The following is a 21,473-nucleotide window of genomic DNA, read 5'->3' as shown; positions in this document are numbered from 1 at the left end:
AAGGCTCTCTGGGGACAGTGTAACCCTGTGGGGCAGCCGCGGTGCTGGCAGGATCTCCTGGAGCTTGGACATCATCCCACTCCATTCCCAGCATCAGGCTTCAGCTGAGGTCCCTCCGGTCTCTGCCTATATCCCAGCACAACCCATGAAGGGTCTCCCAGGGCAATGCAGGCGGTTCCAGGCTGGGACTGAGTTTTGCCAGCTCCAGGCTCGGTGGCTTGGCACAGCCTGTCCCACAGCTCCAATCTTCCTGGTTTTTCCCTTAAATCGAAGGGACCGGAAACACCCACAAGCCCAGAAGGATGGTGCTGGAGAGCGGAAGCACCCGAATTAGAAACCTTGGCATCCCTGCCCTGCTTGGTGCAGGAGGATGGGGGGGACACACCGCAAGGATGTGCATCCCTGCCGTGTCCATTGGGACCATGGGGGAAGCAGGGCACCGGGCTCCTGGGATGCTCCAGAGCTGGGCAGGGGGATGGATGGGGGTCCCGGTGCAAAAGGCTCACTGGTACCCAACAGCCCATCTCTGTGCGGATGCTGTGGCAGCAAGGAGCCAGCCCTGCCCTGCTGCCCACGCCACTTGCCCTGGGCCACATCCAGGCACCCCCATGAAGGGCTCCGCAACCCAAAGCAGCCTAAAATCCAGCCTTTTCCCTCAGGAAAATGGCCTCAACGCTTCCCCCCCTGCTCACCCAGAGCCCCTCCAGCTCCCCCCGCATCACAGAGCCCTTCCTCCTCCTCCTCTTCCTCCCAGCCCCGCACTGAGCCCGGCACGCACGTACCTGCCTGCCCTGGGCCGCAGGTGAAGGGGAGGAGGGCGCCGGCGGAGGAAGGCAGCGCCATGCCCCCGTCCCCCCGCCGCGGGCGGTGCCTGCGGGAGCAGCTCCTGACGCGCACCCGGAGCTCGAAACAACCCCGAAAATGCACTAAAAGCATCAAAACCCCCACGTGAAGGCTGCCGAGCGCGGAGCTGCGGCGGAGCCGAGGGCACGGCAGGACACGCGCTCCCACACGAGCAGCTTGCTGGGAATTAGGGCTCCAGCCCAAGCGCTCTGGCAGCCTGCGCTCCCCTCCAGCCCCGGCCACCGGGGCCGGGCTCCGGCGCTGCTCCCGGCCTTAATCTCCCGGTTTTCCCAAGGGGAGGTGAGTAAGCACGGCTAATCCCGCTTGTTCCGCTGCTGGGGAGAGGCAAGCTGCTTCCTCCAGGCTGGGGGCTGCGCCTCGGCACCCCAAAGCCTTCCTAAAGCCATGCAGAAGGGAGGGCAGCAGCGGCCACCCCTTCCCTGGGCAGCACTTGAACGCTAGGGATGGGATGGGGAAGGGAGATGGGGGCGGCGAAGCAGCTCGTCTCTATCTGAAGGGAGCGGGGGACCCACCTTTGCTGGTGTCCCCCATTGCCAGGCAGGGGGATGCTCACAGGGATGCTCGCAGGGATGCTCGCAGGGATGCAGGACGCGGCGATGGATGATGCTGCTGTTCCCTCCTTCCCATGCCGGGGGAGGACAGGCAGGACAAGCTGTCCCAGGAAGCCGCCCGTCCTGTGCCACCCCCTCGGGACTCCAGTTTCCCCAGCTCAGTGCCAGCAGCCCAGCTCCAAATACCTTGATGTAATTAAAAGCTCGCCTGCGGGGCCAAGGGCTTAGGATGGCAGCCAGGGACACGGCAGCACCTCTGCTGCCCGCTCAGCCAGGGCCTGGCAGCACCTACCTGGGGTGCTCAGGGTCTCCTGCCCTCAACCTGGGCCCCTCTTCTGCCCATGCCATGCTCCTGGGGTGCCTCAGCATCGGCCGGCCATGGCGATGGGCACTGGGGCCGCATGGGTTGAAGAGTCGGGAATGATGGGCACTACGCGTGCCTCAGTTTCCCCGTGCGGTCACAGGAGCGGGTCTCCAGCGCACCTTCCCAAAGGAACAAGCCTCCGGTGTCCCAGGGATGCGGCTCCAGCGCAGGGACACGGAGCTGGAACCATCCTCGGTGCCAGCGCTGGCTGTGCACGGGGCTGGCTGGGGACAGCCGGGTCCTGGGGGGGGGCACAGCGGCTGCGGGGGGGCAGGAGGTGGGGATGCAGCGTTCCTCCATCCGCGCCCTCCCACACTCCCTCACCTCAGACGCCCTTTCGCAGGCACCGCGCTTCCCCCCCGCCGCGGCTGGAGCCGGCATTCCCGGGGGCAGGCATGTGATGGGGCGGGCGGGGGGGAGCTCTCACCTACCTGGGGGGGATATGAGGGGGGGGTCTCAGCCCCTGCCCACCCGAGCCCCCCGCCCGCAGCCCCGCACGGCCGCTCCCTGCCCTGCGCGGAGCCGCCGGGGGAAGAGGCTGCGTTCAGACAGAGCCGGGGCTGCGCTGTTGATACCGGCTGCTAAAAATACAAGCGCGGCGCTGCGGGAGCCGTCCATGTGTGCCCGGCCTCACATGGCTCGGCCCCCGGGAGCCGGCTCAGGGCCTGGGCACGGCCACGGGGGAGCCTGGCGAGGGGCACGGCGAAGGGGAGGATGCTGCTCCCACAGGGACCCCCCAGGCGAGGGGATGGGGCAGCCCCAGGGTGGCACCAGCCGGCACCGTGCAGGTGCCCCAGGTTGGCTGCAATGGGGTGAAATGAGGTGGGAAAGGGGGAAGGAGGGAGGGAGGAGAGGGCTGGGGGAGGGCGGTGGGCCTGGGGGCTCAGCTGGTACCCAGCCCGGTGTGGAGGATGCGCAAGGATCAGGTTGTGTGTAATCACACTGACTGCTGCGTCACTCTCTTCTGCTTGCACAGGGGAAGGGGCTCCACCTGGGTGAGGGTCTTCCTGGCCTGTGTGGGTGGGTTTTAGCGTTACAATGCAGGCAGTTTACACAGGACACCTTAAAAGTAGGTTCTGTTGCCGAGCTGGCCTGCTAGATACAGCTATCTTGCCTGGTTGCCACATAACTCATCCTCTATACAATAGACGCTGGGTGCTCTGGTTATGGTCTAGAGAGCAAGGACTAAGGCTAACATGATCCAGAGAACAGGGACTTCAAGCAATGCAGCATCGGATGTCAAGCAGCACAGCAACCCATCCATCATCAGTTAATAAATGCTAACACGATGCTAACATAAAGGCCAGCTTCCCAACCCAGGTGTTCCCATAGGTAACTGCTCCACAAACACACACAAAATAGAGGAAGATTCAGTGAAAGGATAATCTGCAACAAGGATCGACAGACATGTCCCTGTCATCGCTTGGTGCCCTGCCACCACTCAGGGATGGGGAACCATAGAATCAGACTGGTTTGGGATGAAGGGACCTTAAAGCTCCTCCAGCTCCAACCCCTGCCACGGGCAGGGTGCTCCAAACAAAACCCCCTTGACCTTAACCCCTCTGCTGCTCCCCTGGCAGAAATGGAGGGGCTCTGGGCTGCTTATGGGGACATGGCCCCTGCACCCCCCATGTGCTGCAGGGGTCACTTCCCCCCACTCCCCCCTTACCTGGGTGAGCTGGGGAGACCCCAAAGCCAGCACCGGGCTCAGGGCAGCCCCTTCCCTGCTGGGCTGGCTCTGGCACAGGGTGATTGTGGCTCTGCTGAGCACAGCCCAGAGCAGCGCTGGCACTGGGGATGCTCCAGCCCCAGCTGCTGTCCCCTCCCTCGGGAACACACAGGACCGTGCCAGGGCACAGGAGCAGCCACCAGCACTGCTGGGTCCCTGCCCTGCTCCAGCCCAGCTGTCACTGATGCTTGTGCCTCAGTTTCCCCAAGCTGGGAACGCTCCCAGCCAGCCCTGGGGCTGTGGAACCCCAACCCGGGGGTACCCCACTCTGCAGCACCACAGCTGAGCCTTGCCGGCAGCCCCAGCAGCCTCCCTGCGCTGTATCCTTGGAGGAACCGCGCTCTCCCTAAGCAGCTTTGGTGGGATTAGAGGCAGCGCCTTCACGCTGTCCCCTCCCAGCCTTTCCCTTCCTGCTGCTTTAAGTAATCGTCTCCCAGCAGTTGGACAGGGCTAATCCAGCCACCTCCACCTAATCTGCTCCAACAGCCCTTGCCCAGCCCCACGGAGATGCTCTCCCCTGCCCTGGGAAGACCCCCAAAAGCAGAAGGCAGCCAAGGGCTAAATATAAAAAGCTGGGCTGAGGGGGTGAGGGCAGGAGGGGCTGGGAAGCGAAGGGATTGATGCCAGAGAGCAGCGCTGTCACCTTGGGCCACCCCACGGAGGCTTCGTGCCATGTCCTGCACCGGGAAGGGGATAAGTCCCTTAGGCAGGAGCGAAGGGAGGTGAGAGCCCCTGGCTGAGCCCAGGCAGCCCCGGCAGGGTGCCCATGGCCGGGGCTATGGGGACATCCAGGGCCGGCAGCCAGGATGGGGACGCCCGTCCGCAGCCCTGGCCGGGTGCCGCGACCCGCGGGCCCGAGCGCTGCTGCCCCGCCGCGGGGGATGCAGGTACTGCAGGGAGAAGGCGATGCTCACCCCATCACCCGCACCCCATCACCCGCACCCCATCACCCGCACCCCATCACCTTCCCCTGCTCTGCCCGCTCCACGGCAGGGGCCAGCGCTTGGGCTCACGTGTGAAACAGCGTTTATTTTCCACGTACAAAACTCCCTGTCTGGGAGGTGGGAACGTTCAAAGCTGCGCGGCGCTGGGCAGGGCTCGGTCAAGCACCGGAGCCCCAGTTTCAAGTATGGGGGTGTCAGCCTGTAACTGGTGGGGAGACCCCAGCCAAGGGCTGTGGCTTTGGCTTCAGAGGATAGATGGAACAAGGCACATCCCTTTGCTGGCTCCCACCGAAGGAATGTGGGGTGTAAGGCACCACGGCAGCAACGGGGGCCCCAGCAGAGCCCATGAAGTTCATAGGATGGGAGGAAAGTGAGGGGCTGGATCCCATGGGAGAGGCGCCAGCACCCATCCATAGGATGGAGACTGGGAATGGGCACGGTGGGAGCAGCAACTGGAGGCACAGAGGTCAGAGAAGGGATTTACAGTGTAAGGCAGGGGGGAGACCCTTCCCCAGGGCTGGAATTGCACAAACCACAGCTCCCTCCTGATGCTGCAGCAGCAAAGTCACGGTAAGACTCCAGGGAGAGGTTTCCATCAGTCATCCTGATCTGATGGGGCCGTTTTCTTCCTGCTCCTGCTGCGCAAGAGCCGGGAAGAGCCCTGGATCACAGAACCACAGAATCAGCTGGGCTGGAAAAGACCTTCAGGATCATCAAGTCCAACCCATTACTAAGCCATGGCACCAAGGGCCTCACCCAGGAGAGACGGGTCAGGTCCTGCTCACACCAGCCCCACATGCACTCCCTATGGGTACCTCTTTGCTTGGTGCCTTCTTCTTGGCCGCATGCAGGCTCTGGCTGCGAGAGAAGGGTCTGGGCTCCTGCTGGGAGGGCGCAACCTCCAAATCCGACCAGATCTCCTCCTCCTCTGTCTCACTCTCGTACTGCCGGGGGCCGGGGGGCACACCGTAGGCTGGGGACAAGGTGGGGGGGACACGATAGCTCCCAGCACAGCCCCGCAATGGGCTCTGCTTGAGCCCCCAGCACCGTGATGCCCGCTCCTGGCTCACCCAGCAGCTGCCGGCGGCTCTGGGGCTCCTCCAGGTACAGCGGGTCCTGGCAGTGCACGGGGGTGTCCTCGGGCCCCGAGCACAGGTCCTGCATGCTGAAGCTGCGGAGCCGCCCGGCCAGCGCGCCCTGGCTCTGGGGGGAAGCGGGAGGACGGATGTGAGCCCCACAGGGCAATGCCCAAAGCACCGGGGCACCATCGGCCCAGAATCTGCACCCAGAGAGCCCGCTCCTGACACCCACAGCACCAAGGCCTTGCTGTGGAACCATGGGATCAGCTGGGCTGGAAAAGAGCTTTAAGCTCATCCAGTCCAACCCTTACCCAGCGCTGCCAAGGCCACCCCTGCCCCATAGCGCTGAGGCCTCAGCTCCACGGGGTGTGAACCCTTGCAGGGCCGGTGCCTGCAGCCCTGCCCTGGGCAGCCTGTTCCATGAGGACCCTCTGGGGCAGGAATTGTTCCTCAGCTCCATCTGAACCTGCCCTGGGGCAGCTTGAGGCCGGTTCCTCTTGTCCCATCCCTTGGGAGCAGAGCCCAGCCCCTCCTGGCTCCATCCTCCTGTCAGGCACTTGTAGGGAGCCATCAGGTCCCCCCTGAGCCTTCCCTTCTCCATCTGAACCCCCAGGTCCTGCAGCCGTTCCCCATCAGTGCTGTGCTCCAGGCAGCTCTCTTGCAGCGAGGGGCCCAGAGCTGAGCACAGGATCCGAGGTGTCCCCGTGGGGCCACAGGGTCCTGCCCCCTCCCCGTACCTTGGCTGCCGCCTGCACCGCGGCCGTGGCTGCCAGGTTGAGGCCCCTCTTGCCGAAGGTCACCACGGTCTCGTAGCCGCGCTGCCGGGCGCGCAGGATGTACCCATCGATGTCCTGCGGACGGCACGGAGCTGCGGAGGGGGCACAGCACCACATCCGGGGTCCCGAGCGCCAGGCAGCCCCTCACTCACCTTCTCCTTGCGGGACAGAGTGGGGTGCACGAACTTGCGGTAGAGCAGGCTGGCCCCCCGCGTGTACGGGGACAGCAGCCAGATGACAAAGGCCATCTTCACCTCGTAGTAGAAGGGAAACCTGCCAGGGACAGGGGGAAGATGGGGGTGAGGAGATGCTGCTCCCTTGCAGGGGGAACGAGCAGAGTGTGCCCCTCTCCCAGCAGGCAGCAGTGGGGGGGGAGCCCCCTTCCTCGCCCCCCCAGGCCAGAGGGACCCAAGGGCTGCTCGGCGCAGCGCAGCTCACCAGGAGATGAGGAGGTCGGTGAAGGTCTCTGCGGCCATGAAGAGCGCGAAGACGATCCAGTACATCATCCAGCGGACCTGCGCGGAGCACGACCCCGTCAGCCGCGGCCGCGGCACGGGGAGGAGCTGCCCAGGCTCCCTACTCACGTATTCCCGGATGTTTTTGGTCTTCACAGCCTTGTAGGAAGCGTAGGCCGGGTAGAGCATCCCGAAGAGCAGCCTGGAACAGAGGCGGGGGTGAGCGGAGCGGCCCTTGCCCTGGGGCCGCTTCAGCCGCGGGGGGCGCAGGGCCCGGCTTCGCCTTCTCGAGCCTCATCCCGCGGCCCCGGCCAACACCGAGCGGCCCCGCTGCCCGCCGGCCCCCCGGCCCGCACGCACTCGATCAGCCGGCTCAGCGCCCGGGACACCATGGCTGCGGCTGCGGCTGCGGCTGCGGCTGCGGCTGCGGCGGCCGCGCCCGGGCCGCGGGCTCCGCGCTCCGCCCGCACCGGGGTCGCCCGGGCCAACCGAGACGCTTGAACGGGGCGGCCGGCGCCTCTGCGCATGCGCCGCAACGGTACCCGCCGCTCTTAAAGGGGCAACGGCGGATCTTGGAAGGCGCGCGGGGCACCAGTGTGGAGTCGGTCTCGACCCTATGTGCCAATTTTGTTATTCGTAATAGCATCAATATCATTAGTAGTAGCATTAATATTAATTATTAGTAGTAGCATTAATATCATTAGTAGCATCAATATTAATTATTAGTAGTAGCATCAATATTACTACTAATAGCATCAATATCATTAGTAGTAGCATTAATAGTAGTAGTAGTAGCATCAATATCATTAGTAGCATTAATATTACTTATTAGTAGTAGCATCAATATTACTACTAATAGCATCAATATTATTAGTAGTAGCATCAATATTATTACTAATAGCATCAATATCATTAGTAGTAGCATTAATATTAATTATTAGTAGTAGCATCAATATTATTATTAATAGCATCAATATCATTAGTGGTAGCATTAATATTAATTATTAGTAGTAGCATTAATATTATTAGTAATAGCATTAATACTAGTAGCAATAGTATTATTAGTAGTAGCACCGGTAGTAGGAGCAGCACTATTAACATCATAACGGCGATGGGGCAGCCGCAGAATGTTGTTTCTGAAAGCAAATAGCCCCCAAACCCCGACGGAAAGCTTGGGACTCCCCTGAGGACGCAGGGTTTGCGCTGCCGAACGGGACAAGCCCTTCCCTGCGAGGGCGGGGAGGCGCTGCCGCAGGGCGCCCAGGGAGGCAGAGCTGGCCGGGCTCACCTCCCTGGGCACCTCCCCTTGGTTGTGCATCCCCAGCGCAGCCCAGCTCATGGATGCTGTTGGGACCCTTCAGTGCCTGCTCCCTGCGCTTCACAACTGCCTTTTCCCAGTAGGGAAACTGAGGCAGGGAAGCGTGGCGCTGCCCAGTTAGTGCTGCGTGCCCTGCCTTGCACCCAGCAGTGCCACCCGTGGCATTCCCAACTTGGGGAAGAGCCCATGGAGCCGCAAAGGTCGAACCCTGCTCCCAAAGCGCCGCCTCGGGGTGCCTGTTACCTCTAAGAGGATCTTTATTTGTGAGCCTAATGGGTGGTTTTTCACATGCAGATTCGATCCCTGGGAGACAGAGAATTCCTGCCCTGGAAAACCAGCGGGGCTGCAGCCTGGGGGAGCCTAAACCAAGCGGTTCCCCCTTACTGGGTTCGGTGGGGCTTGTGCAAGGGAAGAGGGGCGCTGTGTGGTGATGCCGGGCGGGATGTGGTGCTCGGGCACGCAGCAGCGCAGGCAGACGCGGGCAGCACTCACAGTGGGTTTATTGTGGGAGCGTTTCGGTGGGCACGTACAGCTCGGGAACCGCTGGAACACCGCGTCCTGCCCGGCAGCGGGCGCAGGGACCGCCCGGGCATGCATGGAGGGGGACGGGAGCAGGTCAGCCCTGGTTCTGGTGGTGCCTCGGAGCATCCCATCTGCTTCAGAGCATCTCATCCTCCTCAGGGCATCCCATCTGCATCCGCATTGGAGCATCCTCCTGGCGTCATCTGCCTTGAGGCACCTCATCCACATCCGCATCTTACTGGCATCAAGCATCCTGTCCTTCTCAAGGCATCCCATCCACATCCGCATCGTATCATTCCCCTGGCCTCGAACGTCCTGTCCTCCTCTGGGCATTCCACCCACCTTGAGCATCCCATCCACATGGGAGCACCCCAGTACCCTGGGAGCATCTCATCCACCCCCCACACCTCCCCACTGCAGCCTCCAGCCCATTGCCCCAGGTTCCCCCATCCCTGTCAGCCCAAACAGGCACCCATAGGCCCGCAGGGCAAGGGGTGTCCCGTTATCCTGCCCACATCCCATGGGATGCCTGTGGGTGCTGCATGTAGGGAACCCAGGAGTCCTGGGGGGAAATGGGGGCTGTGGGGCTGGATGATGCCCTGGGGAGGATCGGAGGGGGGGTGAACAAGGGGGGTTGTGACCATGGGGCAGTCGGGTGCGTGCGCATCCCCAGGCAGGAGCCACGCTGGGGCTGCGCTGGCAGCTCGGGGCCACGTCTAGAGGCTGAGGTCCACCACCACGTGCCGGTAGACCAGGGTTTTGGCCTTGAAGCTGGGGGCCAGGAGGAGCTGCACATCGGCAGCCAGCACGGAGCGGAAAGCCCTGGGCGCCTGCACCAGCAGCTCCTGGAACTTGGCGAATTTCTGCTTCTCCTCTTCCCACAGGTAGACGTGGGTGAAGGAGAAGTCGCTGCCCAGGGCCAGGTACTGCCGCTGCCCCACGGAGAAGGGCTGCATCACCATGGAGCCGCGGGACGGCAGCGTCTGCAGCTCCACGAAGCGCTGCCCTTCCCAGCGCACCACCTTGGAGTCGCCGATGTAGCGGCTGAGGCAGAGGAACTGGTCCCGCTTCACCCTGAAGTGCTTCACCATCTGCACGTCCAGCATCTCGCCCACCTCCCCCTGCGGCGCAAACTGCTTCTGCGCCCGGTTCCACTGGTAGATGACGGGCGCCTGGGAGCTGCTGGCGATGATGAGCCGGGGTTTGCCGTCGTTCTCCACGTACTCCACGTCGGTGTCGCGGTGCCAGGGGTGCAGCGCCTGGTGCGAGTAGAAGCCGTTCTGGTTGAGGCGGTAGAGGCTGGTGGAGCCCGCTTTGGAGCTGTCGGCGATCACAAAATACCACTCCCCCTCGATGGGGAAGGCTTCGATGTCGTTGGGCTTGCAGATCTTCTGGCTGTCGATGTCCTGGATCTTGATGAACTTGTCCACGCTCGTGTCCCAGCGGTAGATGTAGGAGCCGCCGAAGAGCTGGGCCACCACCACGTAGAGCTGCTCCTGCGCCACGATGGGCTTGCAGTGCACTGCGGAGTGAGCTGCCGGGCAGGGCCACGTCACACCGGGGCCGTGCCTGCCCCAGAGCACCCCGAACAGGGGTCACAGCAAGGGAAGGGACCCCCGGCACGGGCGCCTTACCCGGGATGTGGTCAAAGTCCCGCAGCTTGCGCTCAACGTAGTCCCACTTGAGGATGGCGCAACTGCTGGCACCGGGCTGCGCCAGGGCCACGTACAGGTCACTGGCGTAGGTGAAGGGCTCGGCTGACACCGACTGGAAGGGCAGGACCTGGTGCACCACGAAGTCTGTGGGGAGAGGGGGAAGTGAGGGTCTGAGCATCACCCGGGCACGGGGCGATGGGCGAGCGCGGTCCCTCACCCGTGGTGATGCACTGGAAGTCCCCGAGCACCAGGTCCTGGATGCGCTGACCCTCGAAGTGCCCTGGGCTGCTGCAGAACACGGGGGGGACCGTGGTGTTGGTGCTCTCCAGCCACTCCACCAACCACTTGATCTGGCAGTCGCAGGCCAGCGTGTTGCCACGGAGGTCCCTGGTGTGGATGGCACCGAGTTACCCCAGCCCCAAGTGAGCCCCGAGCACCACGGGGCCACCCGCAACCCATCCCGGTGTCACCCCCAGCCCATCCCAGTGTCCCCAGTGCCAGCACAGCCTTACAGGTCGCTCAGGATGTCCAGTGGCTTGAAGAGGTCCCGGGGCAGCGTCTGGAGGTTGTTGTTGGCCAAGGACCTGTGGGACCAGAGGGGTTGTGGAGGTGACAGCGCACAGTGAAGGGACAAGGGACATTCACTGTGTCCCTGGGGAATGTGGGACCCCCATTCCCAATACTCACAAGTGGGTCAGGGACTTGAGCCCACGGAAAGTGGCCTTTGAGAGAGCCTGGATGTCATTGTTCTCAATGAACCTGGGGTGGGAGGAGATGGTGGCACGAGGGACCCGTTCCTCTGACCCCTCCACCCTTGCCATGCCCTCCCCATGTCTCCATCCCCATCCCTGTGTGTCCATCCCCATCCCCACTTCCCCATCCCCATGTCCCCCTCCCATCCCTGTGTCCCCATCCGTATCCCCACATCCCCGTCCCCATCCACACACAGGTACTGGAGGTGTGAGAGGCCGGCGAAGGCGTTGTCCCCGATCAGTGTGAACTTGTTGGAGTTGAGCAGGCTGCAAGGAGAAGGGGAAGGCATCAGCACAGGGCGGGCAGGCTGGGAACATGGGGACACAGCGGGATGCCAGGGCGGACACGTACAGGAACTGCAGCGAGGGGATGTGTGCGAACGCTGCCTCCCGGATCTCTGTGAACGCCGCGTTCACCAAAGTCCTGCCGAGGGGAGGAAGCTTCAGGAGAGGGGACGGCAGCAGGAGGGGTTCCAGCACCCCAGTGCCCCCCTGCACTGCCCCTGCTACCAGCCGGTGCGTGCCAGAGCAGCCCAACACATGCACCCACCGTACACACAGCACGCACAAGGCTGCTGCAGCACCGTGTCCCCAAGCACCCACCCGCCGTGTCCCTCTGGGGCTCTGGTCCCCAAGGTCACAGTGGGGACAGGCTCCATCCCTCACTGATGCGGGAGAGCTGCCACCGCCGCAGGACACTGGGACCAGCCCTGGGACGTCCCCAGCACGCTCCATCCCGCAGGACACCCACCATACCCCACACCAGCAGACGTTTACCCCCGATGGAGCACAGCGCGGCTGTCCCTGCATCCCCAGGGCAGCATCACCCCCCGGCAGCCCTGGCCTGAGATGCGCTCCCTGTCCCCATCCCCAGCACTCACAGCGAGATGACCTCGGGGGGCAGGTTCCTGGGCACGGCTTTGGAATCCACACAGAACGCAGTGTCCTGGGTGCAGGAGCAGCTCGGGGGGCACGGCGGGGGCCGGGGCGGCCGCCGACCCTCCGCGGGCTGCCAGAGCCAGGCCGAGGCCAGGAGGAGGAGGAGGAGAGCGGGGAGCCGGTCCCTCAGCATCCTCCTCCCGCACCGCAGCTCCATCGCGGCCCGGCCTAGCGCTCTGCCCGGGGCTGGTCCCTGTGCGCCCGCAGCGCCCGGCAGCGGAGGCAGAGCCCGCTCCTCCTCCTTAATGCCCGGAGAGCTCAGCGTGGAAGGGGCGCGACGGGGGCTGCCGGCGCCGGCCCCGCGCTGCAGCACGCACCATGCTCGGGCGCTGCGGGAAGGGGGCGGGAGGGATGCGGTGAGTGACAGCCGAGCGGCCGCGTGTGCTCAGCGCTGTGAGCGCGCAGGCACGGCGGCGCGCACGGGAGGGGGCTGCGGGGTGCCCCACGAAGGGGGGTCTGGAGGGAGCCCCCATCGCCCCCGGTAGGGGCGATGCCACCGGAGCTCAGCGCTGCTTCGCCCCGGTGCCGGTGCTGCAGTGCTGGCAGCCAGCGCCGGGCATTGTCCATCCCGTCCCAGGCACCGCATTCCCGGCCAACAAAGAGCCCAGCCAGCTCCTGCCCACCCTTGGGGGGGGGGCCCGCAGCTGCCCATGCACCGAGCAGGCTGCAGGAACCAGGGTGCAGCACCCACAGGGGCGTGTGCTGAGGGTGCTGGCACGCTCTGCTGCCTGCTGTTTGCCTTTCCCCCCTTCCCAATGCCAGGAAAGGGCTCTCGGAGGTTTCATCCCCACTCCCTGCCTCAGCAAACAGAGCACAAGTGGTACCTTGGCAGCTCCAACCTCCTCCCATCCTCCCAGGATCCTATAAATGCCCCCGGCTCCAGCTGGCAAAGAGACAGGAGCCGTATGGAGAAGGAGGGCGAGATGGACAGCAGCTCCAAAGAGGCGCTGATGGAGGAGGCACCTCCGGTAAGGAGCACCCATTGCTCGGCCCATGAGCTGCTGTGGGGCTGAGCATCATCCACCTCTGCCAGTAGCTCACCCAGGTTGTCCCCTGTGTCCCCAGAGCTACACGGCCTCCCCGCGCCTGCCCTGCATCTCCCCTCAGCTCAAGAGCCTGCTGATGGCAGCGGTGGTGATGCTCATCCTCATGGTGGTCATCGTCACCTTCCTCCTCCTGGGGCTGCACATCACTGAGACACATGCCGAAGCGGTGAGAGGAGGGAACCGCGGTGCCTCCGGCTCTGGTGATGGGTTTGGGAGGGTTGGGAATGGCACCGGCTGCTGGTGTTCTGCAGGGATGGGGCTTAGACCCCCACAATGTCCCCTGACAGCCCCCCCCCCCCCCCATGTCAGGTCTTGCGGATGACCATCCACGGGCTGGATGGCGAAGGGGCCCCCCAGCACCTCTCCATGAGCAAGAAGGAACGCACCGGGACGTTCACCGTGCGGGACGGGCTCAACGCCTCCGCCGTGGTGATCTATGACTACAGCAAGGTGCGAGGGCAGCGGGCGCAGGGGAGGGTGCAGGGGCAAGGACGGGGCTGAGCATGACCCGGGTCTGCCTCAAACAGCTGCTGATCGGCTACAGATCCTGGCGCCACCGCGCCTGCTGCATCACCCGCATGGACCGGGACAGCATCCCGGGGCTGGACGCCGTCACCGAGAGCTTCCAGCGGCGCCAGGTCGGTGCTGGTCCCCCCTGGGCAGGCAGCGGCTGCAGGGGAGGCTGCTGCAGGCAGTGACCTCTCTGCCGTCTCTCCTGCAGGCTGAGATGAAGGAGGACGGGGACAAAGCCGTGCCCCTGGCCGACCGCTCCATCCTGGGTACCAGCATCAACATCCTCTGCAGCACCGTCCCTGTGTACTGGGCATAGCGTGGATGAGGCCAGCTCCTAGTGGAGACCATGCCCGTGCTCCTCACATTGTCTGCCAATGCCCAGGCATCCTTCTCCTCCTCCACTTGGCAGCAGCCATCCCACCATAGGGATGCTCCATCTGCAGCCGCTCGGCACCACGGCTTTGCCACCACTCTTGTTGTATAATAAACCAGTGGGATTTGCTTTGGGATTCACGCTTCTGTCTGCAAAGTAAAGCCTGTGCCACTGCCTCGAGTGCTGCTCTTGTCATTCCCTGCCCCACGGTGCCAGGGACCCTCTGGTGTCCCAGGGATGTCTCCCTGTGGGATGGAAGCATCCTTCATGTCAGTGTGCTCCATCCAGCCGCACACAGGAGGGCTCAGGCACCCGCTTCCCAGGGCAGCAGCACCCCCCAGCATTCCACACCAAGCTCCCAGAGCCGGTGTCCCCCCAGTGCTCTCCCAGCTTGCATGGGAGGAGGGTGAGGTGGCAGAAGAAAGCTCCACAGCTCCATGGGCACAGGCAGAGCCGGGGTCTGGGCCACCAGGGCTGAGCAGGGCACCCACAGACACCTCAGTCCTCTGCTCCAGCTCCCTCCATCCCCGTCCATGCAGCTCCAGCTCCTCCACCTCCAAGTGTTGCACCAGAGAATGGGGGATCGATGGGATGGGAGAGAGAAGAGAGACCCCCAGGGACCTGATCCAGCCCCCCAGGAGCGCGGTGGTGCTGGGCAGCATGGTTTAACCTTGCAACAGGCGCTAACTCAGCCTCGTCCCCACTGCCAAGGGTCACAGCAGGAGGGGACCTGTGCGTTGCCATGCATTGACATGGGGCCAGCAGCCCTGAGCCCGCATTGCCCCGGCAGAGAGCCAGGAGGAGCAGGGTGAGCAGAGCCACAGGAGGTGATGCACAGAGCACACGGGGCCAGGGAGCAAACAGCAGGAACCGCTCGAGGGGCTCCCTGCTCCCCAGCACCCCGGGGCAGGACCTGGGGTGCCCCCCTCACCCCGCACCCTGTGCCTGGGCTCCCAACAGGCCCAGACCTGGCTGGAGAGGTCCCAACGCCGCTGCAGGAGAGGCTTGAGCAATACCAAGGGTCACCCTGCCCTGCCGATTGCATCACCCCCAGGCACACCAGCGCCAGGACCCCTCACCCTGAGCACATCAGCCCCGAAGCCCCAGCACCGTCCGTGTGAGCCCCTGTGAGCATCCTCAAGAGCGTGGTCCAGGGACACGTCCCCAGGCTGAGGTGACCCCGCTCCCACCCAGCCTTGCTGCTTATGGGGCAGCGCTGATGTCCCACTGCACTTTGCCCACCCCGAGCAGCTCCATGTGCCCGAGCTAAGGGCAAAGGGCCACAGGCACCGCTCCAGGTCTTGCTGCACCCGGATGCTCCTCCCTGGAGAGCAGCTTGAACCCCCTCAGGAGGGTTTGCTCTGGACCAAGCCCTCGCTCCTGGGCGGCAGAGAGGCCCCGGTGATGGGGACAAGTGCCCTTAGGAGCTCTTGAGCTCTGGGTTCTCAGGGGCGCGCAGCGCTGGGGAAGGAGGTCAGCAAACAGCGCTGAAGAGGTTTGCATGGCGGAGCCCGATTGCACACCGGGACCACGACCTCCTTCACGGGGGCCACTCCACTCCCCACCCCATCACCCTGGTATAAAGCCCTGTGGTGTGGCCACTGCGGGGCTGGGGGCAGGAGGAGGAGAAGGAGGGAGCAGCCATGGAGAGCAGCATGAAGCAGGTGGTGCTTGAAGAGCCACTGGTGAGTGTCTGTGACCCACACTGGGATGCCCCTGTGCCCAGCAGAGATGCTCAGCACAGGCCTCTGCCCAGTTTACCCCCGCAAGGCACCAGTGTGGTGAAGAGCCCACGGGATGCTGCCTCCTGAAGACTCAGGGGCATCCCGCCTGCACCCCCGGCTCCTGTATCCTTCTCCTTCATCCCACTTCTCCCTCTTTCTCTCCCATGCCCACAGGACGCGGAGAAGGGCTGCTGCGGCACCGGGTGCTGCTCCAACGGGTGCTGCAAGCCAGGCTGCTGCTGCTGGCCCTGCGCCGTGTGCTGCACCAAGTGCGCGCGGTGCTGCATGCCCCGGTGCTGCCGCTGCCCCGGCTGCCCCAGCTGCGCCGGCTGCATCAAGCGGTCGCTGTGCTTCGTCCCTCGCCTGCTCTGTTACCTGCCCCGCAAGCTCCTGAGCTGCCACCGCCTCAAGTGCCTCCTCCTGGTGGTGCTGGTGGTGGTGCTGGTGGTGGTCATCATCGCCGGAGCCTTGCTGATGTGGCTGCGCGCGGACCAGCGCCACGCTGATGCTGTAAGTAAGGGACCCCCTGAGCCCCCATGAGGGGCTGCAGCAGGGTGTGAGCATCCTGCCGTGCCCCACAGGTCCTAAGGATGGGGCTGTGGAGAGAACCAGCCTGGGAGGAGGATGCAGCCACGTTCTATGTGGATGGGGGGGATGGAAACCCGGCCACGGTCATCTATGACTACAAGAATGTAAGTGGGGAGCAATGGGGAGGATGGGGAAGGTGAGATGGGACCGTGTTGATGTGGCTCTACCTGCACATAGCTGCTGGTGAGCTACAGATCCCAGCTCCACGGTGCCTGCTACATCGCCCACATGGACAAGGACAACATCCCGGGGCTGGACACCATGGCTGAGACCTTCCAACGCCGGCAGGTGAGTGCTGGTGGCCCTGCCGGGACAAAGCGGGGGCACATGGCCGTGCCCTGGGCAGGATGCGTTGTGCAACACCTCCTGGGCAGCGTCGTGCTGCTGCTGCCTCATCCTTCCCTCTCTGCCCTCTCCAGGATGAGAAGAGACTTGCCATGCCCCTGGCCGACCGCTCCATCCTGGGCACCACCACCAGCATCCTCTGCAGCATCGTCCCCATCTACTGGGCTTAACCTTGCTGGGTGGGTGCTAATGGTCTCAGTGCCTGCAGGGGACCATCCATCCATCCATCCATCCATCCATCCATCCATCCATCCATCCATCCATCCATCCATCCCTTTCTCCCTCCCTCCCTCTATCCACCCACCCACCCATCTCTCCCTCCATCCATCCTTCCATCCATCCCCATCATCCCCAGCACCTCCGCAGCTGCGCCCCTCACCACACCCTGATTTGGGGGGCTGAGCAGGAGGTTTTGGGGGTCATGGGGTGGGTTTGAGGGGTGCAGAGGCTGAGCTTCGCCGGCGGCTGGAGGCGGGGGCGCGGTGCCTGCTCGGGGCCGTCTGTTTTGTCCCTTAAATCTCAGCTTCGCCAAGCCCAAAGCGCAAAATGAGCTTAAAACCCCCGAGGCATTCCCGGAGCGAACGCTCGGGTCCCGTCCTTCCCCTGCTCCACAGCTCCCTCCCTTCGCAACGCCTGAGGGGCTCTGAGCGGGGCTCGGGGAGTTTCTGCCGCAGCCACAGCCTGGGGGGCTCGGGGGCACCCCCCGAGCTCGGGGCCAAGCTGGGGTCCGTGCGCTCCCCCCCTGCGGAACGGAATAAAGGAGAAGGGGAAAATCGGGTCTTGGAGCTGTTCCTGGCAGCAGCCGCCCGCCTGGGGAGCAGCCGTGGAAGCGGGCTCTGCCGGAGGACCGGGATTGTTAGGACCGGGATGGTGATGCCGTCAGGATCAGGCACTACCAGAACCGGGATGCTGGTGTTGTCAGGATCAGGCACTATCAGAACTGGGATGTTGGTGTTGTCAGGATCAGGCACTATCAGAACCGGGATGCCGGTGCCATCAGGATCAGGCACTATCAGAACCGGGATGCCGGTGCTGTCAGGACCAGGCACTATCAGGACAGGGATGCTGGTGCCATCAGGATCAGGCACTATCAGAACCGGGATGCCGGTGCCATCAGGATCAGGCACTATCAGAACCGGGATGCCGGTGTTGTCAGGACCAGGCACTATCAGAACCGGGATGCCGGTGTTGTCAGGACCAGGCACTATCAGAACCGGGATGCCGGTGTTGTCAGGATCAGGCACTATCAGGACCGGGATGCCGGTGCCATCAGGATCAGGCACTATCAGAACCGGGATGCCGGTGCTGTCAGGATCAGGCACTATCAGAACCGGGATGCCGGTGCCATCAGGATCAGGCACTATCAGAACCAGGATGCCGGTGTTGTCAGGATCAGGCACTATCAGGACAGGGATGCCGGTGCCATCAGGATCAGGCACTATCAGAACCGGGATGCCGGTGCCATCAGGATCAGGCACTATCAGAACCGGGATGCCGGTGCTGTCAGGATCAGGCACTATCAGGACCGGGATGCCGGTGCCATCAGGATCAGGCACTATCAGAACCGGGATGCTGGTGTTGTCAGGATCAGGCACTATCAGGACCGGGATGCCGGTGCCATCAGGATCATTACGATGCTGTCCCGGGCCGCGCACCAGTGCAGGGTGGGAGCGTGGTGCAGCCCCGCAGCGGCCTCTCGCTGTCACCGTGGCCGTGCCGGTGCAGACACCGGTGTCCGGCTGCGGCCCCGCTCCTGGCAGGCTGGAAGCGGCTCCCGCAGGGAGAGCGCAGCTGCGGCTGAGCCGGGATGTGGGGCGTGCATCCAGGGCATCCATCCAGGGCATCCATCCAGGGTGTCCATCCAGGCCTCCTGCGGCCCCCAAACCACCGCCTCCCACAGCCCCAGTGATCACACGCTGGATGTGGAGGGCTCCTGGGCTGAGCTCCCAGCATCCATGTGGAGCAGCGGAGGGAAGGGGAATGAGAGCAAACCCCCCCGTATGTGCTGGGAGATGGAGGACTCAGCCCCATCCCCAGCTCATGTCACAGGGGACAAGGGGGCTGCACATAAGGGATGGTCCCGGTGCTGCACAGGGAGCCCTGGGGGGTCTCATTGGTCCTGGCACTGGGGGGAGCACGCTGCAGGAGGGGTGGTCCGGGGTGGTCCTGCAGGATGGGGTCCGGGTAGGATGACAGGCAGTGGGCGACCTCCAGGGCCTCCAGCATGTGGAGGGTGCATGGTCCTGTGCGGCAGAACACGGAGAACATCCCATGGGCCTCTGGGGCTGCGTCTTGGGCAGCCCACGACAGAGATGCAGCTTTTCCAAAGGCTTTTGGGGATGCCCTTTGGGAACGAGCAAAGTGGGGGACCAAAGACCACGATAGGACCTGAACCTGCGGCTCTTACCTCGGCCTTGCCTCAGCTGCTGAGCGGGATCCACGCAGGAGGGATGCAGCGGAGCCGGAGCTGGAGCTGGCTCATGCGTGGGGTGTGCATCCGGAGGCTTGTTTATCCCAGGGCTCCAGAAAACATCATCTGTCCAACACGTCAGCAGGAGCTGCCTGGGAGCCAGGAGCCTGGGATCTGTGGGGCTGCTCGGCTGGAGCTGGCGGCTTCCTGCTGTGGGGCACGGGCTGCAGCGCCCCACGGCCGCCCATCGCCTTGTGGGGTGCCAAACGTCCATGGCTGAGGGAGATCGCGGTGCTTGGAAAACCACGTTGGCAAAGGGAGCGCATCCCAGGGAGTGGTGGGAGCCTTGGGGTGATGCAGGAAGCAGGGAACCCCTCCCCTAGGATCCCCAGATCCGCCCATGAGAAAGGGACGATTCCAAGGTGGAAACCAGCATCCAGCGAGCCGCTTCCAGGACAGCCGAGGGCGCTCAGCACAGAGCAGGATGAGGATGGAGGTTTAGGTGGCAGAGCGAGGGGGGATCGCCACGTCCGTGGCACCTTTGCGGAGCCCACCCTGTGTAGGGGATGCTCAGCAGCAGTTTTTTGTCCCGGCTTCTCCGCATCCTGATCCTTTCCTAAAGGATTTATATCCCGCAGGGCCTCACCCTCAAACGTCCTTCCCAGCATAAGCAAATCTGAGCGATGGAAATAGGAAGTATTCCAAAGCGTTTTCCATGGGGGATCTGTTTGTTTTCTTGGGAGACACTGGGGAGGAACGAGGCGGTTGCTCCCCACATTCGCAGCCCCAGCCTGCCCCACGCAGTGTGGGCCGGGAAGCGGAGCAAGGCCGGGCTCCAGGGGTCATTTGCCTCCTCGAAGGGGGAAGCTTTACCGGCTGCAGGCAGGGGGCAAAGCCCATCCCGGGGTGATTCGCTGCTGGGGGAGGAAAATCGCAGCCTGAGAAGAGGCAGGAAGGAGACTTCCCTGTGCCTGGTGGGGTCCTGCATGCGGGAGGTCCCAGGAAGCAGAAGCAAAAGCGGATTGGGGGGGGGTCAGTGGGAAGGGACCCTGTGAGCATCCAGCGTGTCCCCAGGCACCAATTGTGCGCAGCAAAGCTGAACGCTTCCTCACTTCCAGACTAAGGGTCAGTCACGCTGGAGAGCGGTGCAAGGAGTGGGAAGAGCGGCCTGGAATAATGAGCCAGGAGCTGGGGGGGGTCCTCGTCCCTGCTGTGGCACCTCCCAGGCTGGGATGCGCTGGATGGACCCTGCAGGGCAAGGCTGGACCCGGAGCTTTACCCGGTGGATCCCATTCCCCGCCCCGGGGCACACGCTCCTCAGGGGGGGGCACAGACCCTCCCCGGAGCTGTCGAAGGGCCTCAGTGGCAGCACCATGGCCTCATCCTGCCCTGTGCCCGTCGCCGCCGCGCCACGGCTCCGACCCACCCCACGGTGCCCCCTGCAGAGCTGGTGGGGGTCCATGGGGACCCGACGGGACGGGCCCCGGTGAAGTGGCAGAGCTCCGACGGCAGATGTCACCCACAGCCCTCGGCCGCGGCTGCGGGATGCTCCTCTCGTGCTCCGGCATCCAGACACCCTCTGCCCGCTCCTGGGGGGCCTGTGACCCACATGGGGCTCTCTTTGGGGGCCTGGAGGGAGGGCAGGTGGAGCACTGGCCCCACACTGCCACGGGATCCCTGCGGTGGGGGGATCCAGGCTCTTGTGATGCTCCACTGGAGTTTTTGGGGTGCAGGGAGCTTCTGAGTGCCTGTTGCAGGGGCTGGAGCTCACCCCTGTTTGGGAAGGGTGTGTGGGTTGGGGATGCTGCATCCTCCTCCTTCTCCGGCAAGGCTTGGGAGGATGTGGGGTCGGGGGTCCAGGACCAGGAGATGTGGGGATGCAGGTCTGGAGAATGTGGGGAATGCAGGAATGGGGATGTGGGATGGCAATGTGGGGGCAAGACTGGGATATAGGGATGTGGGAAGGGGTGAAACACTGGGGGTTGTGGGGCACAGGGCTGGGGCCATGGGGTGCTGGAGCTGGGGCTGCAGGATAAAGCGCTGGGGGACATGAGATGGGACATGGGGGGGCAGGTTCCAGACAAGGGAATAGCAGATGAGATGGGGGGGGCAGGATCGGGATCAGCGGTTACAAGAGGGGACCAAGGAGTGGGGGGGGCAGGACCCAGAGTGAGGGACATGGGATGAGATTGAGGGGGCAGGATCAGTGAAGGGGGACACGGGAAGAGACCGGAGAGGGGGGAATCGGTCCTGGGGGAAACAGGACGGTGGGGGGGGGGGGGCAGAACCGGGACTGGGGGCTGCGAGACCGGATGGGGGGGACCCAACCGGGACCGGGGGCTTGAGGACGGGGTCCGGGAGCTCCGGGCCGTGTCCGCGGCAGCAGCTCGGCCCCGCCGACCCCCCCCCGGCGCTGGCCCCGCTCCCAGCCCTGCGCCCGGGGCTGCAGGGGCCGAGCCCGGCGCCTGACCCCGCCCCCAGCGGATCCCATTTCCCTACAGGAAAAACCGAGGGAAAAAAAAAAAA

The 21,473-nt window shown here is 64.1% G+C and overlaps 4 protein-coding genes across 7 annotated transcripts; 2 read left to right on the top strand and 2 right to left on the bottom strand.

Moving 5' to 3' along the window:
* Positions 1-4,517: 4,517 nt before the first annotated feature.
* REEP4 (receptor accessory protein 4) lies at positions 4,518-7,196 on the bottom strand. The gene is made up of 8 exons (XM_065659052.1): positions 7,123-7,196; positions 6,892-6,964; positions 6,746-6,822; positions 6,460-6,580; positions 6,269-6,382; positions 5,523-5,655; positions 5,268-5,425; positions 4,518-5,113 (listed from the first exon to the last, which is right to left on the bottom strand). The coding sequence occupies exons 1-8, from the start codon at positions 7,152-7,154 to the stop codon at positions 5,048-5,050; spliced, it is 774 nt and encodes a 257-aa protein (XP_065515124.1). The 5' UTR covers positions 7,155-7,196; the 3' UTR covers positions 4,518-5,047.
* A 1,367-nt stretch (positions 7,197-8,563) lies between these two features.
* On the bottom strand, positions 8,564-19,211 carry LGI3 (leucine rich repeat LGI family member 3). Of its 4 annotated transcripts, none has more exons than XM_065659194.1 (9): positions 18,945-19,211; positions 11,891-16,496; positions 11,362-11,433; positions 11,205-11,276; positions 10,945-11,016; positions 10,770-10,841; positions 10,475-10,644; positions 10,237-10,401; positions 8,564-10,136 (listed from the first exon to the last, which is right to left on the bottom strand). In XM_065659194.1, exons 2-9 carry the CDS (start codon positions 12,103-12,105, stop codon positions 9,319-9,321), a joined length of 1,656 nt encoding a protein of 551 aa, XP_065515266.1. In that variant the 5' UTR covers positions 12,106-16,496; positions 18,945-19,211; the 3' UTR covers positions 8,564-9,318. The 4 variants fall into 4 exon arrangements, with proteins under 4 accessions (XP_065515266.1, XP_065515267.1, XP_065515268.1 ...); XM_065659195.1 differs by having other exon boundaries at positions 11,891-16,112; XM_065659196.1 differs by lacking the exon at positions 18,945-19,211 and having other exon boundaries at positions 11,891-14,125; positions 15,980-16,828.
* LOC136003513 (surfactant protein C-like) lies at positions 12,633-14,016 on the top strand. The gene is made up of 5 exons (XM_065659197.1): positions 12,633-12,916; positions 13,014-13,160; positions 13,304-13,444; positions 13,522-13,632; positions 13,716-14,016. The coding sequence occupies exons 1-5, from the start codon at positions 12,704-12,706 to the stop codon at positions 13,821-13,823; spliced, it is 720 nt and encodes a 239-aa protein (XP_065515269.1). The 5' UTR covers positions 12,633-12,703; the 3' UTR covers positions 13,824-14,016.
* On the top strand, positions 15,146-17,302 carry SFTPC (surfactant protein C). Its single transcript, XM_065659198.1, has 5 exons — positions 15,146-15,565; positions 15,779-16,114; positions 16,186-16,296; positions 16,370-16,480; positions 16,612-17,302. The coding sequence occupies exons 1-5, from the start codon at positions 15,524-15,526 to the stop codon at positions 16,705-16,707; spliced, it is 696 nt and encodes a 231-aa protein (XP_065515270.1). The 5' UTR covers positions 15,146-15,523; the 3' UTR covers positions 16,708-17,302.
* Positions 19,212-21,473: the final 2,262 nt, after the last annotated feature.

Source organism: Lathamus discolor, chromosome 22, assembly GCF_037157495.1.
Source record: "Lathamus discolor isolate bLatDis1 chromosome 22, bLatDis1.hap1, whole genome shotgun sequence".
NCBI lineage: Eukaryota > Metazoa > Chordata > Aves > Psittaciformes > Psittacidae > Lathamus > Lathamus discolor.
Note: the sequence above shows the minus strand (reverse complement) of the source record. Positions and strands in the feature narration are given on the sequence as shown.

Coding starts and splice junctions, on each gene's coding strand:
- LGI3 (XM_065659193.1), bottom strand. CDS start 11,819: ATGCAGGGACAGCCGCGCTGTGCTCCATCGGGGGTAAACGTCTGCTGG. Junction 10,645..10,769: donor CTGGACATCCTGAGCGACCT/GTAAGGCTGTGC, acceptor CATCCACACCAG/GGACCTCCGTGGCAACACGC. Junction 10,402..10,474: donor CTTCCAGTGCATCACCACGG/GTGAGGGACCGC, acceptor CTCTCCCCACAG/ACTTCGTGGTGCACCAGGTC.
- REEP4 (XM_065659052.1), bottom strand. CDS start 7,154: ATGGTGTCCCGGGCGCTGAGCCGGCTGATCGA. Junction 6,383..6,459: donor CTCTGTCCCGCAAGGAGAAG/GTGAGTGAGGGG, acceptor TGCCGTCCGCAG/GACATCGATGGGTACATCCT. Junction 5,114..5,267: donor AGAAGGCACCAAGCAAAGAG/GTACCCATAGGG, acceptor TCTGTGATCCAG/GGCTCTTCCCGGCTCTTGCG.
- LOC136003513 (XM_065659197.1), top strand. CDS start 12,704: ATGCCAGGAAAGGGCTCTCGGAGGTTTCATCCCCACTCCCTGCCTCAG. Junction 13,445..13,521: donor TGATCTATGACTACAGCAAG/GTGCGAGGGCAG, acceptor TGCCTCAAACAG/CTGCTGATCGGCTACAGATC. Junction 13,633..13,715: donor AGAGCTTCCAGCGGCGCCAG/GTCGGTGCTGGT, acceptor TCTCTCCTGCAG/GCTGAGATGAAGGAGGACGG.
- SFTPC (XM_065659198.1), top strand. CDS start 15,524: ATGGAGAGCAGCATGAAGCAGGTGGTGCTTGAAGAGCCACTG. Junction 16,297..16,369: donor TCATCTATGACTACAAGAAT/GTAAGTGGGGAG, acceptor ACCTGCACATAG/CTGCTGGTGAGCTACAGATC. Junction 16,481..16,611: donor AGACCTTCCAACGCCGGCAG/GTGAGTGCTGGT, acceptor TGCCCTCTCCAG/GATGAGAAGAGACTTGCCAT.